Source organism: Oncorhynchus clarkii, chromosome 19 (genome assembly GCF_045791955.1).
Source record: "Oncorhynchus clarkii lewisi isolate Uvic-CL-2024 chromosome 19, UVic_Ocla_1.0, whole genome shotgun sequence".
NCBI classification, from domain to species: Eukaryota; Metazoa; Chordata; class Actinopteri; order Salmoniformes; family Salmonidae; genus Oncorhynchus; species Oncorhynchus clarkii.
Genome location: NC_092165.1, coordinates 7,485,256 through 7,508,762, shown reverse-complemented (window position 1 = coordinate 7,508,762; position 23,507 = coordinate 7,485,256). Strand labels below are relative to the sequence as shown.

The window sequence follows — 23,507 nt, the reverse complement described above, 5'->3', positions numbered from 1 at the left end:
TTTCAGGTTATGTCGATATAGGACTTGTTTTACTGTGGATATAGATACTTTCGTACCCGTTTCCTCCAGCAACTTCACAAGGTCCTTTGCTGTTCTGGGATTGATTCGCACATTCCACACCAAAGTACGTTCATCTCAAGGAGACACAATGCATCTCCTTCCTGAGTGGTATGACGGCTGCGTGGTCCCATGGTGTTTATACTTGCGTACTATTGTTTCTACAGATGAACCTGGTACGTTCAGACATTTGGAAATTGCTCCCAAGGATGAACCAGACTTGTGGAAGTTTACATTTTTTTTCTGAGGTGTTAGCTGATTTCTTTTGATTTTCCCATAATGTCAAGCAAAGAGCCAATGAGTTTGAAGGTAGGCCTTGAAATACATCCACAGGTAAACCTCCAACAGACTCAAATTATGTCAATTAGCCCATCAGTAGCTAATAAAGCCGTGACATAATTTTCTGGAATTTTCCAAGCTGTTTAAAGGCACAATCAACTTAGTGTATAATCTTCTGACCCACTGGAATTGTGATACAGTGAATTATAAGTGAAATAATCTGTCTGTAAACAATTGTTGGATAAATTACTTGAGTCATGAATAAAGCAGATGGCCTACCCGACTTGCCAAAACTATAGTTTGTTAACAAGAAACTTGTAGAGTGGTTGAAAAACGAGTTTTAACTTCTTGGTCCTACTTGAGACGTCTGCGTCTCAAGTAGGCACCTGGAAATGCAAATGCGCTACGCTAAATGCTAAATGTACTCGTTACAACTCAAACCTTGATCAAAATTCACAAGCAGGGTATTGAATTAAAGCTACACTCGTTGTGAACCTAGCCAGCAAGTCAGATTTTTAAAATGCTTTTCGGCGAAAGCATGAGAAGGTATTATCTGATAGCATGCACCACCTGAAAATCCCTGAATGCGACGTAAACAAAGACTCTGCTTATCCGACGCAGCACAAAACGCAGAAATAAAATATAAAACATTCATTACCTTTGACGAGCTTCTTTCTTGGCACTCCTATATGCCCCATAAACATCACTATTGGGTCTTTTTTTCGTTTAAATCGGTCCATATATACCCAAAATAGCTTTGTATGGAAGCTGTGTCATTCAGAAAAAAACATTGTTTTTAAACGCTGCGTAATTTTTTTAAATTAAAAAAGTCGACGATAAACTTTCACAAAACACTTCGAAATCCTTTTGTAATCCAACTTTAGGTATTAGTAAACGTTTATAATCTATCAAAATGATTACAGGGCGATGTATATTCAATAGCTCCTCGTTTGCAAATCAATGGCTGCCAATGTCTTCATTAACAACATCCGGGTGAAGACTGGAAGAAACGGATGCCAGATAGATGGATTTTCCAACAATTAATTCAATTGAAAATGACGACAATGGCGACATCGTGTGGAAATGGTATGAATTGCATGCAGGTCGATATTAAATGTTGTCCTCTTTTAACAACTCGTGGAAGTGACTTATGGAAATTATTTTTAGCTTTCAGAGAGCAGTTTTTCTTGCGTTTTTCAATGAAACACACGATCTGTTATAGTCACAGCCGTGATTTAACCAGTTTTAGAAACTTCAGAGTGTTTTCTATCCACACATACTAATCATATGCATATACTATATTCCTGGCATGAGTAGCAGGACGCTGAAAAGTTGCGCGATTTTTAACAGAATGTTCGAAAAAGGAGGGGGTAGAAGTAAGAGGTTTTAATGACTCCAAACTAAATGTATGTAAACTTCCATAGCGTGAGAACATCTGGACATGATGTATATCAATGGGCATAACCACGTGACACATAAAAAGGTAATCAATCACTTTTTGACACATGCCAAATATTGTATATTCTCTCACTTTGCATAAGTACAGTAGATGTTATGACAGTTAACCTGTGGATAGACAGTAGATGTTATGACAGTGAACCTGTGGATAGACACTAGATGGTATGACATTAAACTGTGGATAGATAGTGGATATTATGAGAGTTAACCTGTGGATAGACAGTGGATGTTATGACAGTTAACCTGTGGATAGACAGTGAAGGTTATGACAGTTAACCTGTGGATAGACAGTAGATGTTATGACAGTTAACCTGTGGATAGACAGTGGAGGTTATGACAGTTAACCTGTGGATAGACAGTGGAGGTTATGGCTGTTAACCTGTGGATAGACAGTAGATGTTATGACAGTTAACCTGTGGATAGACAGTAGAGGTTATGGCAGTTAACCTGTGGATAGACAGTAGATGTTATGACAGTTAACCTGTGGATAGACAGTGGAGGTTATGGCAGTTAACCTCTCTGGTTAGCTTGCCTACTTGTTACTCTTTGGCCTCAAGTATATTTCAAAGCCATGTCTTAGTGTTACTATTTTGTTAAACTATGTCTAATGATTCATTTTAAAGTCAACAATAGGTTTTTCTTTTTGTCCTCCCTGCATGTAAGTGAATTATTTGCGTAAAAATTTTGTCAAATTTTAAAAAAAAACTGTTTTTGCTTTGTTAATATGTGGTATTGTGTGCAGATTGATGACAGAAAAAATGTTTTAATCCATTTTAGAATAAGGCTGTAACGCAACAAAATGTGGAAAAAGTGAAGGGGTCTGAAAATGTTCGTAATGCATTGTATATGTTCGTCTGTGGCCAGTCAAACTCTGGAAGTTTCCCCTCGGTATAGATCTATGATTAGCAATCCCTCCCACGATCCTAACCTTAACCATTTGTGGTGGAAATGCAAAACTGACTCAAGATCAGTGTTTAGGGTCAACTTCACCCTACACCAAAAAAATTGGGCGTGCAAAATTATTCACTAATTGGGCGTGCAAAATTATACACTACATAAATTCTGACTGAGTTTACAGCACCTCCAGCCTGAAAAAAATGCAGTCTTTCGATGTGTAAAACTGATAGAGACATACCCCAAGCGACTTACAGCTGTAATCGCAGCAAAAGGTGGCGCTACAAAGTATTAACTTAACCTGTTGCGACGACCAAACCCGGATCCGGGATTCTATTTATAGACCTCATTACCATAACGCAACGTTAACTATTCATGAAAATCGCAAATGAAATGAAATAAATATGCTAGCTCTCAAGCTTAGCCTTTTGTTAACAACACTGTCATCTCAGATTTTCAAAATATGCTTTTCAACCATAGGAAAACAATAATTTGTGTAACAGTAGCTAGCTAGCGTAGCATTTAGCGTTAGCATTAGCGTTAGCATTAGCGTTAGCATTTAGCAGGCAACTATCACAAAAACAAGTAAAGCCTTCAAATAAAATAACTTACCTTTGAAGAACTTCTGATGTTTTCAATGAGGAGACTCTCAGTTAGATAGCAGATGCTCCGTTTTTCCAAAAAGATTCTTTGTGTATTAGAAATAGCTCCGTTTTGTACATCACATTTGGCTACCAAAAAAAAAAAAAAAAAAAAAAAAAAAAAACGAAAATTCAGCCCTCAAAACGCGAACTTTTTTCCAAATTAACTCCATAATATCGACTGAAACATGGCAAACGTGGTTTAGAATCAATCCTCAAGGTGTTTTTCCACATATCTCTTCAATGATATATCCTTCGTGGAAGCCTGGTTTCTCCTTGCTCTCAAATGGAAAAATAATTGCACCTGGCTTTACGCTCCAATTTCGACGCAGGGACACCAGGCGGACACTTGGAAAATGTAGTCTCTTATGGTCAATCTTCCAATGATATGCCTACAAATACGTCACAATGCTGCTAACACTTTGGGGGAACGACAGAAAGTGTAGGCTCATTCCTTGCGCAATCACAGCCATATAAGGAGACAATGGAAAACAGAGCTTCAGAAATTCTGCTCATTTCCTGGTTGATGCATCATCTTGGTTTCGCCTGTAGAATGAGTTCTGGGGCACTTACAGACAATATCTTTGCAGATTCTGAAACTTCAGAGTGTTTTCTTTCAAAAACTGTCAAGAATATGCATAGTCGAGCATCTTTTCGTGACAAAATATCGCGCTTAAAACGGGAACGTTTTTTATCCAAAAATGAAATAGCGCCCCTAGAGATCAAAGAGGTTAAGGGGGCTGAATAATTTTGCACGCCCAATTTTTCAGTTTTTGATTTGTTAAAAAAGTTTGAAATATCCAATAAATGTCGTTCCACTTCATGATTGTGTCCCACTTGTTGTTGATTCTTCACAAAAAAATACAGTTTTATATCTTTATGTTTGAAGCCTGAAATGTGGCAAAAGGTCGCAAAGTTCAAGGGGGCCGAATACTTTCGCAAGGCACTGTAGTCATATCATTTATTATATTATAACACTAAGGATGGTGGGAGTCATATAATGTATTATATTATCACACTAAGGCTGGTGCGAGTAATATCACATAGTATATTATCACACTAAGGCTGGTGGGAGTCATATCATGTATTATATTATCACACTAAGGCTGGTGGGAGTCATATCATGTATTATATTATCACACTAAGGCTGGTGGGAGTCATATCATATATTATATTATCAAACTAAGGCTGGTGGGAGTCATATAATGTATTATATTATCATACTAAGGATGGTGGGAGTCATATCATGTATTATATTATCACACTAAGGCTGGTGCGAGTAATATCACATAGTATATTATCACACTAAGGCTGGTGGGAGTCATATCATGTATTATATTATCACACTAAGGATGGTGGGAGCCATACCATATAGTATATTATCACACTAAGGCTGGTGCGAGTAATATCACATAGTATATTATCACACTAAGGCTGGTGCGAGTCATATCATATAGTATAGTATCACACTAAGGCTGGTGGGAGTCACGTGGTGGCCAGGGTTGTGCTAATTTCACAGTTTCCCCTTCACTGTGGTTGACTGAAAGAGTTTCACTACCTAAAGTCACACAGACGCAGCACTTTGCAGGGAGACGACACAGCTATAGATGTACTTTAGAGTTGAGGTTAGAAGTTAAAGTTACTGTATTTGACCACAAGTGTGTTAAGATGTCAGAGGGAGTCTATGAAATCTCAGATGGATTTGAAGACGATGAGCCTGATGCAATGAAGAACACAGACATTGATGGTCAATTATATGCCAACGTAAGAGCCTTCAAGCCCAGACCACGAGAAGGAGTTGTTGCTTCAGGTAAGATTACGCACACGCACACACACACATTAAACAGGTGAGATTACCATGTAGTAATATAGCTTTGTAGCATTATAGCCGTGTGATCACGCTCTCTCGCTCTCTCTCGGTGTCAGAGGAAGGCCCTAAACATTGTCAAAGACTCCAGCCAGTGTCACGGTGCTGACTTTTGCCGAATAACTGCAGCAAAAGCCTCTTCCCCGTCCTCTGGCTAGGCAGAGTACTTTAGGATTTTAGTTACGTCGGTGTAACAAGGGCCTAGCCGTGCGGCCCTACCAACCTTCCTATTTATTCGTAATGGCCCTTCGCGTGAGTTGGGTTTGTTCCTTCTTTTTGTTCCTCCTTGTCACTCCCTTATTTTTCCGGTCTAGTATGAGGCCTTGGATAGATATACTCCTATTTAAATATTCTTAAGCGTTATGGATTCCTCCTATATTTCCTTACCTCCAAGTTATCTTTACCTATGTATATATCAATACCTAATAACAACTCCTATTAGTTATTATGCTCGTCAGCTAGTAGTCACTCGGAAACTAGTATTGGTATATGTTTTGACTTTCTTAAAAATATATTATTGTCCACACAATGAAATATTCTTTAGTGCAATCGCTTTAACCTATAGCGAGGGTTACTTTCTGTTCAGTGAGAGTGTCAAAGGCGTTTGCTCTCCAGATCGTTAATCTGGCCTTGTTGTCAAAGTTTCAATCTTTTATTTAGTCACTCTGTTTTTTGTCTTATACACATCATTACAATTCAATGGTTATACAGTTTCTCAATACAACAATAATGCTCAATCAATCCTTAATGCTTTAAGCTATGCCAGATAATTTTGCAAAACTTTAAATGCGTTAACACTTCTAGTGTTAAATTACCTTAAATGCTCAGCCCCTTGGTCACTTTCCTGTAAGTAAAACTTCAACAAGCATTTCTCAACGGCAGGCCTTACAAGTTAAAGTTACTGTATTTGACCACAAGTGTGTTAAGATGTCAGAGGGAGTCAATGAAATCTCAGATGGATTTGAAGACGATGAGCCTGATGCAATGAAGAACACAGACATTGATGGTCAATTATATGCCAACGTAAGAGCCTTCAAGCCCAGACCACGAGAAGGAGTTGTTGCTTCAGGTAAGATTACGCACACGCACACACACACACACACACATTAAACAGTTGAAACAAGCATTTCTCAACGGCAGGCCATGCCTTCCTCCTGGCTACTCCAACCTCGGCCAACAGTTCCGCCCCCCCCCCCCCCCCCCCCCGCAGCTTCTCGCCCAAACCTCTCCAGGTTCTCCTTTACCCAAATCCAGATAGCAGATGTTCTGAAAGAGATGCAAAACCTGGACCCGTACAAATCAGCTGGGCTTGACAATCTGGACCCTCTATTTCTGAAACTATCCGCCGCCATTGTCGCAACCCCTATTACCAGCCTGTTCAACCTCTCTTTCATATCGTCTGAGATGCCCAAGGATTGGAAAGCTGCCGCAGTCATCCCCCTCTTTAAAGGGGGAGACACCCTGGACCCAAACTGTTACAGACCTACAGTGCCTTGCGAAAGTATTCGGCCCCCTTGAACTTTGCGACCTTTTGCCACATTTCAGGCTTCAAACATAAAGATATAAAACTGTATTTTTTTGTGAAGAATCAACAACAAGTGGGACACAATCATGAAGTGGAACGACATTTATTGGATATTTCAAACTTTTCTAACAAATCAAAAACTGAAAAATTGGGCGTGCAAAATTATTCAGCCCCCTTAAGTAAATACTTTGTAGCGCCACCTTTTGCTGCGATTACAGCTGTAAGTCGCTTGGTGTATGTCTCTATCAGTTTGGCACATCGAGTGACTGAATTTTTTTCCCATTCCTCCTTGCAAAACAGCTCGAGCTCAGTGAGGTTGGATGGAGAGCATTTGTGAACAGCAGTTTTCAGTTCTTTCCACAGATTCTCGATTGGATTCAGGTCTGGACTTTGACTTGGCCATTCTAACACCTGGATATGTTTATTTTTGAACCATTCCATTGTAGATTTTGCTTTATGTTTTGGATCATTGTCTCGTTGGAAGACAAATCTCCGTCCCAGTCTCAGGTCTTTTGCAGACTCCATCAGGTTTTCTTCCAGAATGGTCCTGTATTTGGCTCCATCCATCTTCCCATCAATTTTAACCATCTTCCCTGTCCCTGCTGAAGAAAAGCAGGCCCAAACCATGATGCTGCCACCACCATGTTTGACAGTGGGGATGGTGTGTTCAGCTGTGTTGCTTTTACGCCAAACATAACGTTTTGCATTGTTGCCAAAAAGTTCAATTTTGGTTTCATCTGACCAGAGCACCTTCTTCCACATGTTTGGTGTGTCTCCCAGGTGGCTTGTGGCAAACTTTAAACAACACTTTTTATGGATATCTTTAAGAAATGGCTTTCTTCTTGCCACTCTTCCATAAAGGCCAGATTTGTGCAATATACGAATGATTGTTGTCCTATGGACAGAGTCTCCCACCTCAGCTGTAGATCTCTGAAGTTCATCCAGAGTGATCATGGGCCTCTTGGCTGCATCTCTGATCAGTCTTCTCCTTGTATGAGCTGAAAGTTTAGAGGGACGGCCAGGTCTTGGTAGATTTGCAGTGGTCTGATACTCCTTCCATTTCAATATTATCTCTTGCACAGTGCTCCTTGGGATGTTTAAAGCTTGGGAAATCTTTTTGTATCCAAATCCGGCTTTAAACTTCTTCACAACAGTATCTCGAACCTGCCTGGTGTGTTCCTTGTTCTTCATGATGCTCTCTGCGCTTTTAACGGACCTCTGAGACTATCACAGTGCAGGTGCATTTATACGGAGACTTGATTACACACAGGTGGATTGTATTTATCATCATTAGTCATTTAGGTCAACATTGGATCATTCAGAGATCCTCACTGAACTTCTGGAGAGAGTTTGCTGCACTGAAAGTAAAGGGGCTGAATAATTTTGCACGCCCAATTTTTCAGTTTTTGATTTGTTAAAAACGTTTGAAATATCCAATAAATGTCGTTCCACTTCATGATTGTGTCCCACTTGTTGTTGATTCTTCACAAAAAAATACAGTTTTATATCTTTATGTTTGAAGCCTGAAATGTGGCAAAAGGTCGCAAAGTTCAAGGGGGCCGAATACTTTCGCAAGGCACTATATATACCTTTTTACAGGGGAAGTTCCCACTGGTGCTGTAGACCTACGTAACCTTAGGCCTGTGTGTTAAACGGAAGCTTCCTATTATTACCATTTAAGGTCATTCATCACTGACTCTCACATTGCTGCTTCCGTGTTACTGTTGGCTGATTATACTCAATCATACCAGCTGGTTGTTTCTACCACTGGAGGTGGCGTAGGTGGTATGTCAAGCGTCAGCTGGGAGAAGTCTATGATAGGTATCTCCTCTGCTTCTCCCTGTTGTCCAGTTTCCGCAGGTGCGGTCCATGGTTCCATGAGGTCCCGTGAATGCCCTGTGTTGTTGTCCCCATTGTTTGATGGAGTGGGCAGATTCTTTTCATCTCTTGTCACACCCTCTCCAGCATCTGAACACTCCTTTCTTTTAGTTCCTCGCCTCATTATTCCCCCATCATAGCGTACCCCTAACATTAGCCCACCTATTCTCTGTATCATGCCATAGCTAACCTCCTGCCCGTCTTCCATCTTCAACCAATACCTACTCTTGAGGTACCGACTGTCCTCCGTTACGGATCTAGCAGTTATTCTGCCGTACAATGGAAGGTTTACATATGACCCATCTTTGGGCCAGTCCTCTGTTTCATCTTCTGCATATGTACAGTACTAATACTTATTACTTGTTGCACCACAAAAGCAAGCCTTACAAACGTATGTAAAATACCTATACCCACGTCTGGTATCTCTAATTATTTTTTCTTTGGTTATGCTAGAACAACCCTCGCACCGATGGTTCCATCCTCCCCTGGTCCTGGCTCCATCCTGTGTAATATATTTCATTGTTTTGCCCTAATAACTCTATCTTCCCCGTTTGCCTGCCCCATTCTATTTCTTTACCATTATTCACAACCCTCAACTTTGCCTCTTCTCTGTATTGGGTCATTTCCCAAGCCAGCCCTCTTTTTACCATTACCCTCATTTTTGGCCAATCTCTGGCTTCCTCTAAGCAACCTAAACACACACTCTCCAAATCTTTCCCTCGCCAATTTAGCCTTCCATGTAGAGTCCCCTTTACACTAAATGCACACCCTCCACATAAGTCTAGTTCCCTGGTATTTTCCCAACACAACATATGCCCCTTGCAACAGTCATTCAGGTCAGGCCTATCCATTATTTGCCAATGTTCAATGAATGTCTCCATCCTAGCCATACACCATTCTCCTAAGATCTTTGCTTCCTCATACATCTGTTCTTCCTCTGAAGCTTCTGATTCCTATAATTCAGGGAAGATTGGTTAGACCATTATGTTATTGTCGCCTGCCTTTCTTGGCCTTCTTCTTGCCCTTCCTAATTCTGGGGTTTACCATACCTATAAGTTCATCCCCAATGTATTTCAGCTCCCTTCTCAGATCTCCTGCTGCTGCCTCACCTTACTACTGAACTAGTAAGATCTGCAATTTTGGACCAGTTAGGTCCCTCGCCCTTATCATCTGATCCATCTCCTTGTATGGTTTTACATTGTCTTTCCTCTGTTGCCTTTAGCGCCCAGATAGGTCTCCAGGCTGGCCTTTGCGCCGTCTGCCTCCTAACTCCTGCGTCTAGCAACCCACTGGGGCCATTGCCTTTCCTCTGATGCCTTTAGCGCCCAGATAGGTCTCCAGGCTGGCCCCTGTGCCGTCTGCCTCCTAACTCCTGCGTCTAGCAGCCCGCTAGTGCCATTGTCTTTCCTCTGATGCCTTTAGCGCCCAGATAGGTCTCCAGGCTGGCCCCGGTGCCGTCTGCCTCCTAACTCCTGCGTCTAGCAGCCCGCTAGTGCCATTGTCTTTCCTCTGATGCCTTTAGCGCCCAGATAGGTCTCCAGGCTGGCCCTGTGCCGTCTGCCTCCTAACTCCTGCGTCTAGCAGCCCACTAGGGCCATTGTCTTTTGAGCACACCCAAACCATCCTTTCACTAACTGCCTACCTCTCTCTTTCTGTCTTTCCTCCGTTTCTTTCCTTGATCTCTGATTATCCTGTCTGTGCCTTGGCATATACCTTCTTAGTCCCCTTATCTTCAAACCTGGTCCCTCTCCATGTTCTTCCTTACTTTCTTCTATAAGGAGAACCGGTTCTTTTCCTTGCCCCTCTACCTTTTTCTGGGCCCGTACCTCTTCCTCAGTTAATCTCCTCCTCACTCCATGTTTACTAGCTCTTGGCCTATAGATATCTCCTAACATCATTTCTACCCATCTGTTGTCCGTCATGCAAGCCCCTATGTTGCAATCCAACATCTTCCACTTAAGGCTAAATCTCCTGACGGTGCTCTCGTGCCACTCCGCCCCGACCTTATCTCGACTTATGTCCTGATGTTTCTCCAGGACTTCTAAGTCCTCTTTGGTCCAAAATGTCTCCAAGTCCCCTAGCATAACTTGGGGCTCTCTCCTTGTGTCTCTTTCCATTGTTGTTCTTAATTTTTTCATCACCAGAGGTGGTGATCCATATTTCCAATTCGCTGGCCGACATGGGCATTTGCTACTGTCTTTGAAGTCTACTATTGTATTTTCTTTCCTTCCTATCGCCACTCTACGCCTTCCTGCTGTGGCTTTTATGTTAACCCCGAATCCCCAGGATGTAACTGCGCCAAAGTACTCCTCCTCACCTATTCTTTCTATCAGATACGCCTCATGAGGTTCATAACAATCCTCGCATAGCCATGTGGTTCCAGATAGGACTACCCCATGTATGTCTTCCTGCTCCAATTCTCCGAGGGCCAATCTCCCACATCGCCCACAATTTATCATGACTCTGTCCTCAGCTCCCTTACACCACAACCACCTACTCTCTTCTACTCTAATTATCCTACCTTTTTAGCCCACCCTTTCTTCCCTCTCCCCATCTTGTTTTAAATCATATCCAGGTCTTACCCCCTCGGACTTCTCAGGGTTTTCCTAGGAATATGAGGGGGAGAAAAGATTGGTAAGCACAAAACCCATAATTGCCTTAGTTCATTCCATTTCCCGTGAAAATGGTGCACGGCATTAAGGGCCATAGCTATAACTACCCATATTACTATGTGTAGTGCTTTTCCTAATACCTGTCTCCTAATTTTGCTTCTTTTATTTTTCAGTTTTTTTAGTTCTTTCCACAACTGCATTGTTATTATTACCAAAATTCGCCCTTCCATTACCCATCCAGCGTATGCAAATCCCTTCAATTGTTCACATAGCCCTGTGGTATCTGTCGTGTTTACTTTAAAGCCTCCTATCTGGCCTTTTGCCCCGAAGACTGTTGCCATAGTTTCTCCGAATTGTATTAACCTATAATGTTTCCCCAGTACTGGTGCCACTTGTTTTATTACCACAGGTACCATAGACAACATTACTATCCATCCTTTGGATAAACCAAACCTAATCACTGCCACTAGGGTGGTAAGTATTATTGCTAACAATGTTATAACCCCCTGACCCTGCCTATTTTTCTAACCCAACGTTCCCCAAATCATAATCTGTAGTAGTTGACACAACGTGATAGCTACCTTCTCCTGAGGGTCTCTTTGAGTCAGGTCCCTGTCCTCAAAGTCGGATTGGTTGGAGGAGTTGGATGCCATTTTCTTGGGAGGTTTTGGTAATGTCTATGGTTTAGAAGCTTTTCTTTATTGTGTTGTAATCAGGCTGCTTAAGTCGTTTGTGCCTTATTGTGCAGAAACAGCTACCCTTTATTCACCTTCAGCCAGTGCCCCCTCCCCTTGTCAGGCACTGCCTACTTCCTTTACTAGAGCAGTGCATGTTCGCGGTTGACACCTCGGCGGGTCACAAATTTGTGACTTCTAGTAGGTCTACCCGTGTTCCATCTGTCTCCCGTTGCTCTAATCGGCCAGGAGATCTTTGATGTACTCTCTCGTATACCATAGTCCATATTATTACTCCTTTGCATATCTTCCACAAGAGTTTTAGCATTAACTTTAATAACTCTCTCAGTAGTCTACGGGTTATTTTCATTATTTTAAATAGGGATAGCCACCGCTTCCTCATGTACTGCCTCTACTGGAAGTCCCATCCTTTTGGCGTAGCTTAGGGCAATCATAAGCACTATGAATATCAAGATCCCTACTGTAATACTTAGTCCTAGACAGAATTTGTATTTTATTTCTTGCCACCATGAAGTGACTTCCTCCCATTTATCATTTATGTCTGTGACCAACTTATTTACTGGTTCCACTATTATATAATTTGCCATTTTAGCCATCCCTGTGGTAAAACCTCCCCATGCTCTAGTTAACCAGCTGACTCCTAAAACATTACTCATAGTGGTGTCCTAATCTTGATACCACGTTATGCCATCTGCTCATTCGTCCCAGAACCTTCTCTTCAATATGTTACAGTAGTTTTCCTGCCCCATAGTTTTTAACAGCTCCAAATTTTGTTTAATTATACTGCACCCTTCTGATACCGTACTATTGTCAAATAACTGTTTACACGTGGACATATTCCAAGTCAGGGTCATATTCTTATCCCAGTCTGACCCTTTTCCCCATAGGTCTCCCCATGGTTCGTCCTGTTGTGGCCACATTAGCTTTATGGCCCATTCCTTATACCGTCCCATCAGCCACCGGGGCGGTCATGGGTTCAAGGGTATATCTAGCCCAATCTGCTAGAGAGGGATCTGTTCTAAGGGTCTGATCCCTGGTGCCAGCTATATCCCCTTGATTTACATGGAATTTAATGCCTCCATAGCATGCTAATTGTACGTATCCTCCGGTTAACGGAGGGGGGTCTAGCGGGCGTTTATCCCATCCCATTGCTATTGGGTCAAATGTTTTGGACACTGTGGCACTCTTCATACTAGTGCTGGCTTCAAAGTTTTTAATGATTGTTAATGCCTTCCTACTCATTTTAACCATGGTTGTATTCCATTTTTGTAGCATTAATCTCTGCATCCATATAAGGGTATCAGTGTTCAATCTTCCTATTGGGGGGAAACTATATCCAAATTGATGCACATGTTCCATTCTGTCATGTGCTCTTATACTCTTTATAATACCTCCTCCCACCAATACTCTGGAGTGGCACGCACCCCTTGCGTTTACCATGTCTACCAACTTTTGGTTTGCTTCCTCATTCCTGCCTGAGAAGGCCGGAGCTACCCCCAGCATTCCAGGTGAAGGATAATGTCCCCCTGACCATCTATGGAAGTGGGGGATTCCTGATTCTTTCAATATGCCATGGGCTGAGATGCAATGGTATCGTGTCCAGGCTTCAGTTTTATTCGCAGGGGGTCTAACCCATTGGTCATAATACTGTTGGGCGGTCTTCCCTCTTTTCCTATAGAACGGGCTATTTGGTTCTTGTCCCCAGTTCCATAATGGGGCTTTAGAACACATTCTTTGGGCCATCTCAAGGCTTTGTTGATAATTTTCTTTCAAACTCCTAAGGTCCAGTGTTGTCCATGGGGTTGACCTGGGATAGGCCAACCCTGGGTTTGTATTATTCTGTGTCGTAAGGCATACCCATCCTGAGGTGGAATACGTTATCGTTTTTTCTCCTGGCCTGGCAGAGTGGGGAATGTCATTAGGGGTGCATTGTACTGGTACCCCCCATCACTTAGTAAATGCCCTGTATATGGGTATTGAATTCTGGCATCTTTCTTGTTCTTTCTCTAAACCTTGTATAATTTCTCTTTCTTGTTTTTCGTATATTACCCCTAGGGTTAGTCCAAATACTAATGCGCTTGGCACTATGATTATGGTGGAAAGAATACTTACCCACCAACACCATCCTATCTTACACTCCCTATGCCTGGTTCTATATTCCCCCAGTCTCATGCTTCCCTGTGGAGACAGAGGGGGTTCTAATTAGTTTTATTTATTTATTTTTTACAAATGGGCGACCTAGTATCCCTTTGTCTAGATGTGCCCTCTCCAGGGTCTTGTGTGTCTGGAGTTGTTTTCCTTTTTATTAGGTTAATAAACCTTCCAATTTTTCCTTGTGGATCAGGTGGAGCAGCTTCATTTCTACCTCTTCCCTCTCCAGGAGCTGCTTTCCTGTCCACCAACATGTGGCAAGAGTATACAAAGTCCAATTTAGTCTTAGGGTCCTGGGCAATGTATATTTGCCAGCCCAATTTCACCATGTGCCTTTCTCTTTTGTCACCTCGGACGGGTTCTGTATTCTCTATAGCCATAAGCTTAGAGACATAGCACATTGTCTTTTCTTTCCTCATTATTAACCTACCCCAGTGACGTTCTCTCACTGGCTTATATGCTCCTTCCCACCAGCATCTTCTTATTACTCCATGGTGGTCGTTTCTGACATGGTTATTGTCTAATTCATATTCATCATCTTGTTCCCGGTCACGTCTGTTTATCAGCATCTGACTTTCCTTGGGTTCCATAGGGAAAGATTCCCGTCTACCATCATCCAACATTCTGGTTTTCCTTTACTGGTCCCATATCCCGTAAGGGGTACTGGGTCTCTTTCCCTGGCTTTTAGCCACTCTTCACTATTCCTATAGGTACTAGACCCTTTTGCCAACTGGAAAGGTCCTTGTTCTACCGGCCAGAGATGGTCTTCTAGCCTTACTGGCGTAAGCAAGCTCCCTCTTAGTAAGACCGTATTTCCCTTAACTTTCTGATTTCTACACTCCATACTGCCTCTAGGTTGTATGATTCCCCTGTGGTTCCACATGCATAAGCATCTTTTAGGGTCCCAGGTTCCCGATACTACTTGTACTCCCCGTACACAATTCGAGAATACATGTAATCCACATGCTCTACACTTGAGTATGTGGCCTACTCTTTGTCTCCCGCCTTTCTCTCCACTATCACTTCGTGTTGCCGATTGCCTAAGGCTAAGATTAGCCGGTCCTTGGTATTGGACCTCGGCAGTTGGTTCTCCACAGATGTCACATGGTACAGTGCTCATATGTCCTGACCCTGTAACATCCATACACTTACGTTCTTGCCACAACACCTTTGTGTTCACGGCCACCACCACCCCAACCTTGACTAAATCCTCATGCCAGGTGTGTGAGGCAACCCATATAGTGTCTCCAGAACGGCGCACTTGCAGCCCTGACCTGCAGTTAAGCAGATGCAACCATTCTGGCACCACCTCTGGGGGGACATACTTTCTTAAGTTGGGAGATATCTACTGTTATATTACTGTCTACTTTAACTGGGTTAGCACTGACATCCTCAGTTATTTGCTGTCTCTTTTTTACATTTTTTAGTTACTCTGTTCCCTGTATCAGCTCCTGGTGGTTTCTTGATCCTAATCCAGTCTCCCACCTTTAACACACAAGGTAGAGGGGGAGACTGGGTGTTAGCTATCTCCACCACTGTGCTGATCCCGGCGAAACCCATTAACTCTCTGGGGCTGGGTCCTGTATCTGTGGGAGTATGATTTAACTCCACACAGGCCTGTGTCAACTTGGGTCCCAATGTTGTTTTAAGCTTTCCAATTGTTCTCTACGCGCAACCATTTGCTTGAGGAGTATAAGGAGGGGAGAATATGTGCGAGACTCCCTGCTCGGCACACCAATCCTCCACTCTCTTATTCTTATTTTGAGTCCCATTGTCAGTCCTTAACAATTGGAATGGACCTAGAGCAAGGGTTAGAAGGTTAAGCATCTGCAATACTGGTACCGCATTGGATGAATTTGATGTGAGCACTATTGAGTATCCTGTAGCAAAACACACCACTACTATAGCGTACCTGTGCCCTAAGGAGGTGGCCACCTTCATAGGGCCCATAGCATCTAAGGCTATTTGCTTCCATGGTGTGGTGCACTTAATGTGTTGATCTGCAATCTTGCCTAGGTTACTAACCTTTTGTTCTTGGCATATGATGCATCTCGTGCATATCTCTAGTACTTCTTCTCTAGTATAGAAAATGCCCTCGTCTGTTAGTCTTTTCATGAATATACGGGACCCCAAGTGGCCCCAATCTTCATGGAGTGCTTTCAGTTTGTCTTTTTCTCGTTTATAGCGAACTATTCTTCCCATTTGAACTAGTTAATCTACCTATTTATTGCCTAGTTGGTTAAAGTCTGCTTCTGCACTTACTGACTCGGCAGTGTGAGCCTTTTAATGACTTACCACTATGTTCATTTTATCCATTAACTCATGGATTTTCCTCCACTCACCCTCATATTGAATTGGCTTATTTTTGGCACCTCTGTACCCGTTATTCTGCCAAATCTTTTTATCTGAGGCCATAGCTTGCGCACAGTAATAACTGTCGGTCACTATTTCTATCCTTTTCAGGTTAGACCCTATACAGTGTAAAAGTGCCTCTAGCACTGCCATTAGCTCTGCCTTTTGGGCTGTCCCTGTTATTGTTTGACTCTGTTTGGTCAGAGTATCTCCTGTAGCTTTATTTTTCACTATAAAGCCCCATCTGTTTTTTTTCCGGACTTCTCGCCTCCATCCGTAAAGACCACTATAACCCTGGGTTTTTCTTTTGCTGTTTTATGCTTCCTTTGCCTTGCTTTAGGAGGTTCATCTTCTTGTTCCCAACCTTTGTTTGCTACAAAGAGTACTGCCTTGGTTCCTACTACATTTCTCCATTTGTCCCAGGTGGTGGTTGTCACCCTAGCATTTTCTTTGTGTGGTTGTCTGCCCATAGCCTGTTTAGCTCCTGGTCTTTTATTATAATTTGTTGACCCTGAGTCAGTGATACTATCTTGTTCCAATATATTTCTAATAGGGCCATCTTGGCTCCTTCAGACGTATATTTTTTCACTGGTCCCTTTAAGTGTTTACTGCAGCACTTCACTGTTCTCTCCGATCCTTCATTGGCCACCCATATGAACCCGTCCCTATCTATGTCCTCCCCTTCTAATTTTACAAATATCCATAGGGGCAGATTGGGGTTTCTTGGCTACAGCTGCCATCTTTTGTAACTTTATCCACAATTCAGTCATTTTGTCTGTCCAAATGATTGGCTCTTTCCCATATTGCTTATGTGACAGCTCTAGTTGGTAATTTCGTCTGGTAGTGCCCTTATAGCAATGCTTAGCTACTCTGCTATAGCCGGGTATATGGTTTCTAATATACCCTAGGATACCTAGACATTTCTGCATCTCATTCACTGTTTGTGGCTTCTCCATTTTCTGCACTTTTTCTAGGTACCCTTCACTCGCAGTTATTCTGTCGCTGATTGTGAAACCGAGAAAGCTGACTTCCTTACTGCCTATCTGTAATTTTGTCAGATTCAGTTTCATGCCTGCAGTATTCAAATTGGTTAAGGCCTCTTTTGTGTCTGGCTATTTTGCATAAGATGAGGAGATTTTCTTCTCCTTGTAGCATATTTATCCCTAAGTGGTTTGTTATTTTCATATATTTTTTAAAGTCCATCCTGAAATTTTACCCTGAGGTGTCCACTCTTTGCATTATTTACTTCCCTGTAAAGTCCCATTCCCCTACTCCTGTGTCAGTGTCTAACTGACCTAATACATTTGCACATGGGTCACTATCTGTCTCAGCTCTTTCAATGTAGTTATGTCTATGTTTAACTTCCTCTTAACTGCTGCTTTAATGGCTGTGGTTTAAAAACTGCCTTTTTCTCTTCCGCATCTGCTTCCTGTTGCCGCAGCTAATACTGTCAGTACTAGATATGGTTTCTGTTTTCAAATATTGACTGACTGTCTCACTGTCTCCCTGTTTACACTAATGAATTTTATAGAACTCAACATTTCTATGTAGTAACCTATAATATAATTATATAGTTCAACTTAATTAACCCGATACGCTCAATGACCCTGGGTCACAACAGATGCCATATATTCTTGTCATCTTTCTACTATTTGAAGACAAACCTTCAAATGATTAGATAAGGCCAAAACGCTGCTAAACATAGCATATGTTTTCTGTACTAATGAAATCTCTCTTTCGGGAGTCCACTGTATTTTATCTAACAATAACCTGGGTTAATCTTAACTCAGTCGCATCAATAATTTGATATATGTTGCGTAGTATGGGATCCATTATCTACAGTACTTTATTATCCCTAAGAACTGCAACATATTTATTTTCATAATTAAATTGAATGTTTATAAAATCAATCTTTTTCTACCTTCATCTTTTTTTCTGCCCTGTTGGCTTAAAATATATCCTAAATATTTAACATAAATCTTCCTGCATGGCTCTCAACATTACACTAGTGTCTCCTAGATTGGTTGGAGTCCCGTCTTGTAGCAGGGCCATTGCCATGGGGTACCAGGGCTGTGCATAGAAGGCCACTTTGCCACAATACACACTTACATCCTCTGGCCGCCCTTCTTTTTCTGGAATGACTTTTAATTAGAACCCAATTTCGTATTATTACGAGGTCTTCCTGCCTTGACGGCGTTGAAAATAATTTACTCCTGTTGCCATATCTTCACCTTGAGGTTTGTATAAATTTCCTATTTAGTTATAAACTCTATAGTATTTTCTAGTTTCCTCAAGGATTTTTTCCTCAAAGAGTAGACTCTAACCCGCCATTGCTCTTTACCTTGAGATTTTATTTAGATTTCCTATTTAGTTATAAACTCTATAGTACTTTCTTATCTCTCAGGGCTATTTGCCTAATCCTGTTATTGGAGGGGCCGTCTGTTCCCTCTTGGTCAGCGGCCCCAGGGTATTCCTGGTACGCACATTGCGAGCCTAGTGCTGGGTATGCCTGCCTTTTGCCTGCGTATCATTTCCTGTTCTGTACCATTATTTTCTACCCTACATTGCTCCTCCTGAGCTGCCGTAGTATCTATGGTAGTTGCCATGGTTTTCTTTCTCTGGGTATATAGGTCCTTAACTTATTTAGTTTTCAGAGTATTATTACTATCGGTGCCCCACGTTGGGCGCCAAGTGTCACGGTGCTGACGTTTACCCAATACCTGCAGCAAAAGCCTCTTCCCCGTCCTCTGGCTAGGCAGAGTACTTTAGGATTTTAGTTACTTCGGTGTAACAAGGGCCTAGCCGTGCGGCCCTACCAACCTTCCTATTTATTCGTAATGGCCCTTCGCGTGAGTTGGGTTTGTTCCTTCTTTTTGTTCCTCCTTGTCACTCCCTTATTTTTCCGGTCTAGTATGAGACCTTGGGTAGATATACTCCTATTTAAATATTCTTAAGCGTTATGGATTCCTCCTATATTTCCTTACCTTCAAGTTATTTTTACCTATGTATATATCAATACCTAATAACAACTCCTAGTAGTTATTATGCTCGTCAGCTAGTAGTCACTCGGAAACTAGTATTGGTATATGTTTTGACTTTCTTCAAAATATATTATTGTCCACACAATGAAATATTCTTTAGTGCAATCGCTTTAACCTATAGCGAGGGTTACTTTCTGTTCAGTGAGAGTGTCAAAGGCGTTTGCTCTCCAGATCGTTAATCTGGCCTTGTTGTCAAAGTTTCAAGCTTTTATTTAGTCACTCTGTTTTTTATCTTATACACATTATTACAATTCAATGGTTATACAGTTTCTCAATACAACAATAATGCTCAATCAATCCTTAATGCTTTAAGCTATGCCAAATAATTTTGCAAAACTTTAAATGCGTTAACACTTCTAATAATATTGACTAAATAGCAAAAATAGTTAAATTACCTTAAATGCTCAACCCCTTGGTCACTTTCCTGTAATTGGTATTCTCACAGCTATGACACTAGATTCCGAATTCCAATATCTCTATACACTTCCAACTCTGTGTATGGACTCAATATATTATAACTGGTACTTTGCTGTTACCTTGTATTGCCAGTCACATGATTGCCAGAGACCTGATGTCTCACTGAGTGACTGCCACTTCGTCTGTATTCAAGAGGCGTTTAGACCTCTGTGTTTCGTAGACTCAGTCTCGGGGTCACTAAATTCAACCAAGTATATTCAGATAAGTGATCCAATAAGTACTTAGGCAAAATAATCCAGTTCTCTAATATTGTTATAGTCTAACAAAAAGCGTATAGTCCAATAGTAAATTTACCTGTGATGATCCTCCATATGAAGACTGTCTCATATGTCAGTGAGGATCACGCTGTCTTATGATCTCTGTTCTCTTTATATACCTTTTTACAGGGGAAGTTCCCACTGGTGCTGTAGACCTACATCACCTTAGACCTGTGTGTTAAACAGAAGCTTCCTATTATTACCATTTAAGGTCATGCACTACTGACTCTCACATTGCTGCTTCCGTGTTACTGTTGGCTGATTCTACTCAATCATACCAGCTGGTTGTTTCTACCACTGGAGGTGGCGTAGGTGGTATGCCAAGCGTCAGCTGGGAGAAGTCTATGATAGGTATCTCCTCTGCTTCTCCCTGTTGTCCAGTTTCCGCAGGTGCGGTCCATGAGGTCCCGTGAATGCCCTGTGTTGTTGTCCCCATTGTTTGATGGAGTGGGCAGATTCTTTTCATCTCTTGTCACACCACTCTAATCATAGACTGCTCTCTCTGCTACCGCATGGCAAGCAGTACCAGAGTGCCTAAGTCTAGGTCTAAGAGGCTTATAAACAGTTTCTACCCCCAAGCCATAAGACTCCTGAACGTCTATTCAAACGGCTACCCAGACTATTGGCATTGCCCCCCGTCTTTTACCCAACATGTACATATTACTTCAATTACCTCGACACCAGTGCTCCCACACACTGACTCTGTACCGGTAACCCCTGTTTATAGCCTCGCTATTGGTAGTCTACTGCTGCTCTTTAATTATTTGTTACTTTTATTTTTTTTTTTTGTTTTTTCTTAAAACACCTGTTGGATACGGCGCATGTGACAAATACAATTTCATTTTATTTATTTGTGCCAATCGTGAATGATACAGTAAAACACATTACCAAATATCATACTTTAATAATGTGTGATTCAGTACATTTTCAGTGGTGGAAGAGACCCTCTGGAGTTGCTGCAGTGTGTCTGGGGCTGCTGTGTGTTCTCCTACTGGCTGGGATCATAGGCCTGTCTGTCTACTGTAAGTTTAGTATGTTGTCACTGAGACTCAAGTAGCCTACTTAATCATACTTAATCATTAATGGTGTTTTAGTTACATGTTTGATGAACTTTTCCCTTTTACAGATGGAGTCACAGATCATCACACCTCAACAGAGAGAGAACAGCTACAGACCAGTTACAACAACCTGACTAAAGAGAGAGAACAGCTACAGACCAGTTACAACAACCTGACTAAAGAGAGAGACCAGCTACAGACCAGTTACAACAACCTGACTAAAGAGAGAGACCAGCTACAGACCAGTTACAACAACCTGACTAAAGAGAGAGACCAGCTACAGACCAGTTACAACATCCTGACTAAAGAGAGAGACCAGCTACAGAAAGAGAAAGATGATGTCATGTCAAAGTTATCTAATCTGAGTGAGTTCACCTAATAAATGATCATAACATCACATATCTAATATGCAGTCAACTTGTGTTTGTATTCTACAATAATATGTGCAGAATAATAAGATGGAAATTCATGTTATTGTCTTGTAGAACAAACCAGGCCAGAAGGCTGGCATAAGTTTGAATCCAGTTGGTACTTCCTGTTTACTGAGGCTAAAACATGGGAAGAGAGCAGACAGGAATGTCTGAAGAGAGGAGCAGACCTGGTGATCGTAAACAGTGATAAGGAACAGGTGAGAGAGAGATATATGGCAGGGGGGGGGCTTATGATCAAACATGCCTTGGTCAGTAATGTATCTTCCAGTATTTAACACATGTAGTCTATAGTAGTTGACAATACCAGTATCTTTCTCACCAACAGGAGTTTCTCTTTGGCCTTACTAAGAAAGCCTGGATTGGTCTGACTGACTCTGTTACTGAGGGGACCTGGAAATGGGTGGACGGAAACCCACTGACCACCCCAAGGTAAGAGACTACTGCTCTAATAACACTGACCACATCTCTCTTGGTTCTGAGAGAGCTTCCAGTCTAACTCTGTGTTGTTCATACACTAGGTTCTGAGAGAGCTTCCAGTCTAACTCCGTGTTGTTCATACTCTAGGTTCTGAGAGAGTGGTCAGTCTCACTCTGTTGTTTCTACTGCAGGTTCTGGGGGAGTGGACAGCCTAATGGTGATGAGTCGGAGGACTGTGCGTTGTTCTCTCACAGTTCACCAGACCAAGGAAAATGGCATGACTATCCGTGTTCATCTAACCATTACTGGGTCTGTGAGAAATAGTTCTCTCTCACTGTTAGTTATGATGTTGATTGTCACTCTGGAAGTCATGATACCAGCTACAGGACTTCAGAAAGTATTCACAGCCTAGACTTTTTCCACATTTTGTTGTTTACACGCTGAATTTGTAAATGGATTCAATTGAGATTTTATTGCCACTGTCCTACACACAATAACTCATAATGTCAAAGTGGAGATATGTTTTTCATTTTTTTTTTTACAAATTAATAAAAGATTTAAAGCTGAAATGTCTTGAGTCAGAAAGTATTCAACCCCTTTGTTATGGCATACCTAAATACGTTCAGGAGTAAAAATGTGCTTAACCTTGATACATGATAAGTTGCATAGGCTGACTCTGTGTGAAATACAGAGTACAGTATATCTACATTCTCTCCTCTAAATCTAAACAACAAATATTTGTCACATTTTTTCTCTCTTCCTCATTCTCTTAATTTTCTTCTTCCTCCTCTGTCTCTCTCTGACACTAAGGCTCCATTCTCCCATCTCCTCTACTCCCATCTCCTCTCCTCCCATCTCCTCTCCTTCAGTTTCCTGTCTCCTCTCCTCCTCACCTGAGTTGAGAAACCCTGCATTATGATACTGATTCTAACCATATTTTATTCATCTGTTTAGAGCTAGCTTCACCTGATCGAGGATCATGATATCTACCCAAAATCCTAACCTTAGCCATTATGGTGAGGAATGTAAACTGACCTGAGATCTGTGTCTAGAGGCAACTTTATCCTGCTCTTTTAAGGCCCTGTGGTAAGAAGGAGTTGTCAAACATGCTTCAGCCTAGCTTAAACTAAAAGGCAATCAGGGACTTGAAAATCCCCAAAATATTCCTTATTCCAGGGCACTTGAACTGTTTCAGCATAGATCATAAAGATGTATTTACTAGATACAAACAGGCTTCTGTTTTCCCTCTGGTAATTTTTTTTCCCTATTCAGTGCACCACTTTTGACTCTCTCCTCTGTCTCTTCTCATACTCTACACCTATATTATCATTATTATTATTATACTCTACACCTATATTATTATTAATATTATTATACTCTACACCTATATTATTATACTCTACACCTATATTTTCAT

General features: G+C 41.6%; 1 protein-coding gene across 1 annotated transcript; it reads left to right on the top strand.

Moving 5' to 3' along the window:
• The first annotated feature begins 4,911 nt into the window (after positions 1-4,911).
• On the top strand, positions 4,912-22,654 carry LOC139374678 (C-type lectin domain family 4 member M-like). The gene is made up of 6 exons (XM_071115738.1): positions 4,912-5,139; positions 21,105-21,206; positions 21,311-21,607; positions 21,728-21,870; positions 21,999-22,102; positions 22,282-22,654. Exons 1-6 carry the CDS (start codon positions 4,998-5,000, stop codon positions 22,412-22,414), a joined length of 921 nt encoding a protein of 306 aa, XP_070971839.1. The 5' UTR covers positions 4,912-4,997; the 3' UTR covers positions 22,415-22,654.
• The last annotated feature ends 853 nt before the right edge of the window (positions 22,655-23,507 follow it).